This window comes from Pseudopodoces humilis, chromosome 2 (genome assembly GCF_049639895.1).
Source record: "Pseudopodoces humilis isolate 2021_Gansu_Grassland_sample_001 chromosome 2, ASM4963989v1, whole genome shotgun sequence".
Taxonomy (NCBI): Eukaryota; Metazoa; Chordata; class Aves; order Passeriformes; family Paridae; genus Pseudopodoces; species Pseudopodoces humilis.
Window position 1 is genome coordinate 14,585,242 of NC_142201.1, and position 10,739 is coordinate 14,595,980.

A 10,739-nucleotide genomic window follows, 5' to 3' on the forward strand; every position below is an offset into this window, starting at 1 on the left:
CAGAGTCCAGTCGACTCTAAAGCACCACTTAACGGGAGGCTGCTAAATAACACTTGCAATGCCTCCATTGCTCTGGACACTGAAAAAATGGGCATGTTGGATAATTAATGCACTTTGTAAACATTTGAAACATAATATTATATGCAGAAGCACTCCATAAACAACATACTCCATGATTTAGCAGCTCAGACAGCTTGGGAGCTTACAGCCGTGATTCTTTTTAACCTTGCAACCTGGAAAAGATGGAAGATTTTCAAAGGTTGCATAGTCTACAAAAAATTGCAGTAATTGCAATAGAGGATTTGTGAGAACTGTAACCAGAGGTTTTGCCAAAGTGTACTGAAAGAAAGGCATCAGAGAACATGGAGACGTTTGGTAATGGTTATGCAGCAAGGGTACTGTGATTTCCTCAGTGAAATTCACACCTGGGATCAGAGGTGTGGATATCTGTGGCCCTTTGTTCACACAAGGCTTTATCCTGCCTGTCTAAAAACATTTTAAAATTTATTTACAAGTAAACTGGATAATTTGTAAGCCTCCAGAAACTCTGCAAAGGCAAAAACGGGCTGGTACACCAGAGCTCCTGCTGTCAGCCTTCCTCACCTTCATACCCTCTGATATACAGAATCATAGAATCGTTTGGGTTGGAATGGAGCTTGAAAGTCTTCTAGTTCCCATCCCCCTGCCGTGGGCAGGGACACCTCCCACTACCCCAGGTTGCTCGGAGCCTCCCAGCCTTGCCTTGAACACCTCCGGAGATGGGGCATCCACAGCTTCTCCGGCAGCCTGTGCCAGTGCCTCACCAACTGCATAGAAAAGAATTGCTTCCTAATGTCTGATCTAAAGATGTTACATGAATCATGATGAAAGAGTTGATAAAGATGATGATGATGAATGAGACTCTCTTTCAATTTAAGCCCATTCCTCCTCGTTCCGTCACTACGCGCTCCTGTAAATAGTCTTGCCTCATCTTTCCTGGCAGGTACTGCCGCTACTGGAAGGAGTCATACCTAACCCCGCTCCCCCGAGCTCTGCGCGGTGTTGCGGGGCTGTGTTCCAGGGCTGCCGTGGTGCGCGCTGCCCGCTCCTCCTGCTCCTTTTCCTCGAGCTCTCCCCGGCGAGGCCTCGCAGGGCCCAGGCGGGGCCGTTCCCGGGCGGGGCCGCTCCCGAGGCCGGGGCTGCGGCGGAGATCGGGCCCCAGGCGCGTGCTGCGCCGCCGAGTCCGCCGGGCCGCGGGGGGGCGCTGTGGCCGGGTCGGCAGCGGCCGGAGCGCAGCGCACGAGCCCGCGCAGCCCCGGCCCCGCCGCTGGTCCCGCCCGGAGCCGCCGCCGAGCCCGAACCGCCGCCCCCGCCCGGAGCCCCTCCCGCCGCCCCTCCCGCAGCCCCTCCGCGGCGGAGCGTTCGGCGCCATGCCTAAGAATAAAGGTGAGTCGCCCTTCCCTTCGTCGAGCCCGCGGCGGCGCGGCCGGGCCCGGGCGCGGTCGCGCAGGGCAGGCCCGGGGGCCCCTCACGTGTGCTCCGCCGGAGCCCGGAGCCCGCGGGAGGAGAGGCCCTCCCGCCGCCCCGGCGGGGCCCCGGGCCGGTTCTACCTGCCGGGCGAGGGTCGGAGGCCGCTGAGGCCCGGCCGGGAGCGGGAGGCCCGGGCCGCGGCTCGCTTGTCAGGAGCGGCCCTGCCGAGGAGGCGGCCGGGCCCCTCCGCGCCCTCGCTGGGCAGTGCTGCGGCCGCTTCCCTTCTTTCTTACCCCGGAAAAGAAACGCAGAAACCGTGAGGGGAAGGGAACAGCAGATTTTAACAGCGGGGCAAGTATGAGCTGCTCCTATGCTCCTTGTAAAGAGCATCTAATCCTGATGCCACGTGTGTGCCTTTTAAAAAGGGCAGCTTCACTTGGAGCCTAAGCTTCCTCTTGAGTATTTTAGGGATTTCAGCACCACAGTAACTGAAATTATTCATCTGCTTTTGATGATTACGTGTATCAGGCTATTCCACCGTTATTTTTGAGGTATTTGGTAGCAGGGACCACAAACTGAAAATGGCCATCTTCTGAAAATCTTTTTTGAAGGCTGCTGTCACTCCAGAGCAACCAGGACATTTTAAACAGTGGAGAGTCTAATGTTTAGTTACTTTATTAATACTCCGCTAAAAATTTAGACTTGAAAGTAAGCAAAAAAAAATATAGATGTGGGTTGGATACTTAAAAGAGCCATATAGAGTACAAGCATAAAAATCTCCTTAAGTCTGATTTTTTTCACTCACTGTATCTAGAAATAGTAACACATGCTTTTTACTTCTCCAACTTTTAATTTAGGCAAAGGAGGTAAAAACAGGCGACGAGGTAAGAATGAGAATGAATCAGAAAAAAGAGAACTGGTGTTCAAAGAAGATGGGCAAGGTGAGTTTTTAACTATAGTATGGCAATGTCCTTGTTTTCAGTCATATACTGTAAGTGACAGAATATAGAGAGGTATTCTTATTGGGGTTGTATTTGAATTCCAAATGACATATTGAGTGTAAGAGAAAGACAGTAGGAGAAGGGAAATTTTCAATAGCTTCACCACTTAAGAATGAAGTTTCTCTCTTCTTGACCTTAGTGCAATGCTTTGTGTAAAACAGCACTTAAACATTCCCTAGAAACCTCTTGATAGCTTTGTATGAGGGTCTGTGAGCAGCTGGCTTAGTAGATGTGGTTCCGTTTTGCCAGTAATTGTCCCTGGGATGCACAGTCCCACTTTGTGTTTTATATGGACTCTCACATCTCTTGGATCCTTTGCTGAGCTCCCCAAAGTCACCGATATGGCAGAGCAGCTCATCTCACTGTTCTGTCCCCTAATGGTTTGGTTCAGTTGGCTCCTGGGCTGGAAGTCTAAGTTATTAAAACTGGAGCAGTAGGTGGGATGCTGTCAGGTGAAGTAAGGCACAAGAGAGTTCAGCCAGGGGATGACTGGGATCTGCCCTGCCTTTGGTGACAGTGAGCTCACCTCCCTTTCAGCTCACCCTGTCTTGTGTGTCACACTCTGGTGGTTGCTCACATAATGCAAGTGCTTTCCTGCTAACCAATTAATCAGGTGGTTTTTTAGAAATATGGGAAAGGTACAGTGATTTAAATCACTGTAGAAGAAGTGCCACTGAACAAATTTCTGGTATTTTGTGTTGGTTGTAAGCAGAAAAGGAGTTTATTTTTATGTACATCTGAAACTTAAAATCCTTTACATCTCCCAAACAAAATCTATTTAATGAAACATTATTCTCAGTTATGAACAGTCTCGTGGTTCATTGGACTATCTAACTTGTGTGAAGTTCTCCAGTATGGGATTTCTGCAGCTTGGTGAGGGAGAAGATGAAATACAAGGTAAAGAGATTGAGGGTAGGTGTTGGAGAGGTGCTTCATAGACCTCAGCTGAAGTCTGCTGGTTCCCTTCTAGACAGTGTCTGGTAACAGCAGGTTATTTCCTTTCAAGGACAGTAGGGTGCAAGAAGGATTCAGAGTCTCAGTGGGTGGTTATACAGGGAGTTCAGCTTTCTCCTCCCTCAGTGACAGCACTGAGATGTTGTCCTTTAGGACAGGTCCTGTGATGTTGTCATAAACTTTCAAACTCTGAGTGTGACTCAGTGGCTCTGAGACTTTCTGTAATATTTCAGAGGGAGCAAAAGGGTGGATGCAACCAAAAAGGAGCAGTATTTGAAATTGTTAACATCAACAGTAATACAAAACTGTGATACATTCAGCAGCCTGTGTGGGTGCTTGAAGCTCCTCTCAGCATTTCATTTTGAGAAAATGTTACAGCAAATTTGGGTTACAGTGGAAATGTTACTGTTGTGTCTTGAAGCTGGATTTGTTCAGAAGTTTTGCTCTGTGGCACTTTGGGACATAGCTCAGCGGTGGACTTAACCGTGCTGGGTTAATGATTGTGCTTGTTAATCTTAAAGATCTTTTCCAACCTAAATGATTTTGTGTTTCTGTATGTTACCATCTCTTATAGAATATGCCCAGGTGATCAAGATGTTAGGCAATGGAAGACTGGAGGCATTATGTTTTGACGGTGTGAAGAGGTTATGTCATATTAGAGGGAAGCTAAGAAAAAAGGTAATTCTGAAGCATTGCAATAGGAAACAGTGACATTGTGCATGATATGTAATTGTAAAAATTTACATATGTAGCTTGTTACAAAAATGAATATTCCTACTGCACATAATACCTTAAACTACTTTTTTTGATAGTAAACTAGTCTGTCCTTCTGTTTCCATTGCTGGCACAACAACAGGTGGTCTTTGGCTCTTGGGGGAAGCTCACAGTTGAAGGGCTGCCTTTCAGTGTATATATTTCAGGGGAAGGTTTTTTTGGCTGCTTATGAAATACAAGCTTTTCATATTCTAGAAAATTTTACATATATAAAATAATAAAAGTCTCCCTAATTGCATGTGGGGAACTTGGTGAGTATTTAGAAAATACACTTCCGATGCCATTGTTCCATTGTCCACTTCATCAGTTCCCAAAATATTTCTGTTGAAAGCTAATCTGCAAAGATTTGTACCTTCAGGGATCCCAGGTGTGTTTGCATTCTTAACTTTGGTGTCCCCTCTGGCCCTTGTCAAGTGTTACACCTTTCTGTCCTCGCTGGTGTATGGTAAGGAGGAGGTCCCTCAGTCTGTTTCCAATGAAAACAAACATTCACTGTCCTCATTCTGGATTGTTCCATTTTTTGGACAGCAGTGAATGCTCATGTCTTGGGATCAGCATAACCAGTGCTATAGCTGCCTGCAAGAAACTGTTGAAGGTAGTGGAGAATGTGCATAAATAAACACTAAGTGCTGCAGAATTAATTTCTTGGTACAAAAAGCACCATTTATATATTCCTTATGTTTTAAAGAAAGGAAATTCCAACTGAAATGAGTTCAGTCTCCAAAAAAAACAAGCGTATGTGGGATAAAACCCACGTAGAACCACCTTGTACATTTAAAAGCATATCCTGTTCTGCAGATTTCTGGTTAACATAGTTTCTAGAAACAACCCAGTTAATTTTTTTGTGATCTTCACTGTTCTTGTCCATCACTCCCTTGATCAGGTTTTTCTTTAATTTTGGCCATGGAGGTCAGTTCACAGAGTTCAGAACTGGTGCCTTGATGCATTCTTTCTGTTTTCTCAGATGTTAAGGCTTAATAACCACCTTGTTGCTCTTCAAATAAATTTGATTACTTTATAATAGCTCCATAACATGTAAAAATAATGTAACTATGAGTATTTGTGACCTTGGATTTGCTGTTAAAACATTAAATTGGATATTTGTAGCATACTGGTTAGAAAATGAAGGTGGTGGCTATAGTGAAATATTTTATGTCCCTCCATAAATCTAAATATGCTGTTTGGTTCTTGTGTTATACAACAGAAGTTGAATTTCTGTAACACCTTTTTTTCTTCTTCAGGTCTGGATAAATACATCTGATATTATATTGATTGGCTTAAGAGACTACCAGGTAAAAATTCAGTATTATATGCCACTATAAGGAGTATCTTACAAGTAGCTTTATTTACTGTTAAATTGCAGCAGGTATTGTGAGGAAGTTCCTGTCTAACTTTGCATTTGTATTTACTTATGCTAAATCATGATTTTTAATTTCCTTGTACTACAGGAAGATTGTAATGAGTAGACAAATTCTGGTTTGGCTTGTTCTTCTAAATTGCACCTTGAGACTTCACTAGATTGACCCTGAGTGTGAGTGAGGGTGCTTATTGTCATAGCTTGACCTTTTTTCTCCAAATGTAGTTGTTTGGTGCTTGCATCCTGTGGTACAAAGGGAGATTGAGTCAAGTACCAAACATTTTATTGTGATAATTAGAATTTTTGGTAATCAGAATTTTAGATCTTTGTTGTTTAAGCTTTTACCTTAACTGACAATTTGATCAGAAATTAGTTTGTACTTAAATTTCCAAAAATGAAGTGGTATAACTTTACATAATATAAACAGTAATGGGAAATAGTTGTCAAGTTTTCATTAGGTGAATGCATTTCATGAATGTTAGTCTTGTCATCAGTTGTTGAAGATAGATTCTGCTTCTGAAATGTGCATTAGGTTTATGAAATATTTAAAATGCTGTAATATACTGTATATATTAAAGTACTTAAAACTAAGAATTTTATGTTTTGACTTTGCCAAGGGAAATATAGGTTGGGTATTACAAAAAGGGTTTTTTACAGAAGGAGTGATAAAGTACTGGAATTGTCTGCCTGGGGAGATGGTGGAATCACCATTCCTGGATATGTTTTAAAAAATACTGGGTGTGGCACTCGGTGCCATGGTTTAGTTGAGTTGCTAGAGTGTGGTTTGGACTCAGTCTTAAAGGTCTCTTCCAACCCAGTGACTCTGTGATTCCTGACTGATCATCAAACACCTCACTCTGTGTATTGTGTGAAGAAAGGTTAATTTCAAAAGCATGAAACTGAACTTGTTAGGTTGATGAATTCTCGACGTTTCTCGTTTGTCTCAAATTCTCTTTTATCTTGTTGCCCAGGGAAGTTGTGGATGCCCCATCCCTGGCTGTGTTCAATGCCAGATTGAGCGCACTGGTTTAGTGGAAGGTGTTCCAATCCCCTGGCAGTGGGGTTGGAACTAGATGATCTTTAAGATTCCTTCCAGTTCAAACCATTCTATGAATCTATAAATTACTTGTAATTGGAGATAATTAAGTTATCTCAGAAGAAATTAAAATACTCCAATGTGTTTACTTCACATTTATAGAAACTGGAGGGGAAGGAAGAACAACATGTTCTTTTATAAATATTATAGGTGTTAATCCACTGTAAATAATACAGTTGTTGTAAATAATGCAGTCTGCTGAGGTTAATAGTTTTATTTTTCCTTCATATATGACTAATACATTCTAATAAATTCTTATTTAGGATAACAAGGCTGATGTTATTCTAAAATACAATGCAGATGAAGCCAGAAGTCTGAAAGCATATGGGGAGCTTCCAGAACATGGTAAGAATCTTTTCACTTCAAGTTGGAAGTTCATGTTGGACAAGAGTACTCAGTCTGTCTTGGCACAGTGTGAGTGCACTCCTTAACTTCTCTAAATTCCCTCACAGCTAAAATCAATGAAACAGACACATTTGGTCCTGGAGATGATGATGAAATCCAGTTTGATGATATTGGAGATGATGATGAAGATATTGATGATGTAAGTAGTAAATGTGTATTTTTGTCATATGCTTGAAGCCCTAATCTTTGGTGATAAGCTGTTACTATTAATTCTACAGCAAGGAATACATTCTTGTATGTATGCTGTTCAGGAGAGCTTTGCTCCTCAGGGCCTGTCTCAGGAAATGGTGTGGTGCAAGCATGTGCCAGCTTTCTGTCCTCTCTCCTGTCCCACAGTCATTCACGAGCTGTCCTCTAAACACCTGCTACACTTGGTGCCATTGCTGCTAAAACACACATGGAGAGCAGTCTGAAGGTGCCTAAATGAAAATCAGTCGTTTGACCCTGCCCTATTCCTCTGTCAGTTTAACAGCCTTGCTCTCCCACCAGAACTGCAGAAATAATTGTTTTTAAAAAAACAAAGGTTTTAAGTCTTCATTTTTGTTTACATAAAAACTACAAAAAGCTGCATCTTAATAATCCTGACTGTCACAGTCACTTGTGTTACTGCTTACCACTAAACTGTAGTAATTGGTCATGCACACTGTGAGATTATAGTAGTCACTTTTTTTTGAATCAACTTAAATTTTATAATAAATTGCAGAAGTAGAATCTACTGTGCAGTGTTTTCTAAGTTGATGCACTTTAATTTACAGCTGAGAGATGAATGTGTGCAGGGTCAGCTGGCTGGGAGGATAAGTAGTAACTTACTGAACCAGTGAATTAACTTAATTGGATAGACTGTTCTAAGAGTACTATTATGCTTTAATTCTTCATCTTTTTAGTCCTCTCTCTCTGAGTTAATAATATGACTAATTATTTTAAAACACTTACATTATTCTGGCTTTTTTGAGGTTCTCAATATATGATTCATTAGATAAAGTATTTTAAAAATATCAAAATGCTGAGGAATTTTTCTTCAGACTTTTGAAAATTTCACTTTGGGCCTGTCAGTGGTTGAGTTTACTGAAGATTTAGCTCATTGAAGCTAGAAAAACTAGTACTGCATGCTTTTAATAATGAGGCTGTTGTAAGACATCAAAGAGATAAGTAGCTGTAGGACAGATTTACGAAGTAATGGATCTGTGTGTGGGGTTAAGTGAGTAGCTATGATTGTTTTTAAGCTTTGGCAGCTCTTCAATAAAATATTAATATCATGCTTTAAGAAAGTAAAATATGTAAAAAAAATATGTGAGTTACCTCTCTGATGATCACTGTCATGTATCTGGAATGAAGGGCAGCTTCCAAGGTCATTGTTAACAGGAGGAACTCAGTGGAGCCTTTCCTTTGTTTTTTATATCAGTAGAATGATTGGAAAATCACTGCTTAGGGAAGTCACTCTCAAATTCGGTTTTATTTTTGTCTTTGAGAATCATGGGCTAATTTATGGCTGTCCTAGTGATGTATAATTTTATTGCAGATACTGTGGGTATGCAGAATTGCTCACCTGCATGGCCATAGTATCGTCACAGGGCTGGTGGGGACAAAAGCAGGGAGTAATTATTTAATAGTTCGTGTGTTAAGAAAACAGGGTATGAGCTGAGGCAAAACCAGGACTGTGCTGAGTTCAGGAAGTCCCCTGTTGAACTGTAAAAGGAACTGTTTAAAAGTGTTGCTTGGGAAATGCTGAAGAATACACTTGGATTAAATACATGGTGTGGTGTTTTTGCTTTTCAGATCTAATTTGGAACAGAGGTTTACATTCCAACCTTTTCCCTCCAAGGATTGTTCTACATTGATACTTCGATTATTTTTTGGGTGAAGTCCCTTACTTTTAAGAAGACTGAAAATTCTCAGTAAAGAGTGTAGTTTGTTACATCAAAAGGATTTATTTTCAATGTTTGTTTTAAAGTATTTATATTTCTTTAGAAATGGATAACGCTGGATTATCACAAAGGTTCAATGACATGCCACAAATATTTTGTCTCTTCACCAATTAGATCTTCTATCTCTGGATGTAAGTGAGATACAGTGACATGGGTTGTAAAAGACTGCATTTTTCCCTCTTCTGCTTTCATCACTACAATTCCAGTTAAACCTGTATTTTGAAATAAAAATTGTTTACCCTGTAATTATCATGGATTTTGATTAAAGGCAAATAACCCAGTTCAGATTAGTATCAAATCATACTATGCAGTGTCTGTCCATATACCCCTTGCCTTGATGTTAACTTTAAAAAAAAATTTGATAATATAAGAGGAAGGCAGAAATCTGCATTTAAACTTACAATGCATGATGAATCTGCTTTTCGCATCTAGTAGCATGCTGCTATTTTTATACTGATTTTGATAATTAAAAACACTCATTATTTCAAAGATGTAAATTTTCCATGGTGGAGGGAGGGGTGGGGGAGAAGTAAAGATGAAAAGTGAGCAGCATCTCAAATTTGCAATTTTTGGAAACTGCAGTTGGTGCAGTGGCCGAGCTGTGGCTGCAGACAATGAACACTGGGTGGCACCTGACTGAACAGGGAGACAAATGCAAAGCCTTCACAGTTGGGTTTGTACTTGATAAATGCATAAAATAGGTTTTCCCCAAAGTAAATGCTTAACATTCTTGATATGTTAAACATGTAGAATATTTTTACATTATATAAAAGGTTATGTTAAGAGTAGAGTTTTATTTTAATCTGAAATTCCATACATTGTAAGGTGCGGCATAAAAGCTTATGTGAACTTTGAGTAACAATATAAATAAGAAAATAAGTTTGTGTCAAAAGTAGAAAGAATCTTTTCATCCAGAATAAATCAATGAAACAGACTACTGGAAAGATTCTTGTCCACCTTCAGACTGGAGGAGTCAGTTGAGAAACTGAATAAAGACTAACATCATCATGCAAATATTATTTTGTGGTAGCCTTAGTGTCTTTGTCTTTAATAATGTGTTTAACAACTCTGAAAGCAGGTTAATGGAAAAATTCCTTTTGTGCCATAAAGATTTGGTTCTTGAAACTTGTATTCCTTATACAGTCTTTTTGGTATGATGTAAAGTGACTACCCCAATAGATAAAAACAAAATGGCTTTAAATACGGAGTGGCCTCTTTGCTTTACATGTTTTTTTAAGGAGATTTAAACATCCAGAACTTTGTCAAAATGTCTTCTCTTTCACTTTTTATTTCATTACAGTGTCTATTTTCCTTACATGGATCAGGTACCCTCCTCTAGGAATAACATTTTTTTAATATTAAGTAATTTTGCCAAATATTTAGTGGATTTTAACTATTTATATTACAACTGTAAAAACTTGGTAAATACTGAGGGAAAGATACTACCAGTGCAGCATTCTTACTCAACTGATCTTAAATGTCTCAATTTACTGTCTTTGTATGTCTGAAAGGTTCAATTGTGAAGGAACATAAATGGTGTAATGTTTCAGAATAAGGCTTATAAACCACTCCTAAACTCATTGGTTTCCTCATTGTATTCAGCAAGCCATAAGCGGCTCTGAAAATGGTTAAAAGCTCTCAAATTTCTTGAGATCCAAGTGCAGTAGGTGTCTGTCCTTTTAGTTGTACTATCAGGAAGGTTAGTGATTAAATTGTTGAGAATGGGTACTGAAGATTCAGATATTGTGGGAACTGTACCTGCCAAATCTGATCTTCTG

The 10,739-nt window shown here is 40.4% G+C and overlaps 1 protein-coding gene across 1 annotated transcript; it reads left to right on the forward strand.

Annotated features, from left to right (window-relative positions):
* The first annotated feature begins 1,292 nt into the window (after positions 1-1,292).
* On the forward strand, positions 1,293-10,162 carry EIF1AX (eukaryotic translation initiation factor 1A X-linked). The gene is made up of 7 exons (XM_005516680.3): positions 1,293-1,425; positions 2,307-2,390; positions 3,979-4,082; positions 5,420-5,470; positions 6,895-6,976; positions 7,084-7,175; positions 8,813-10,162. Exons 1-7 carry the CDS (start codon positions 1,410-1,412, stop codon positions 8,816-8,818), a joined length of 435 nt encoding a protein of 144 aa, XP_005516737.1. The 5' UTR covers positions 1,293-1,409; the 3' UTR covers positions 8,819-10,162.
* The last annotated feature ends 577 nt before the right edge of the window (positions 10,163-10,739 follow it).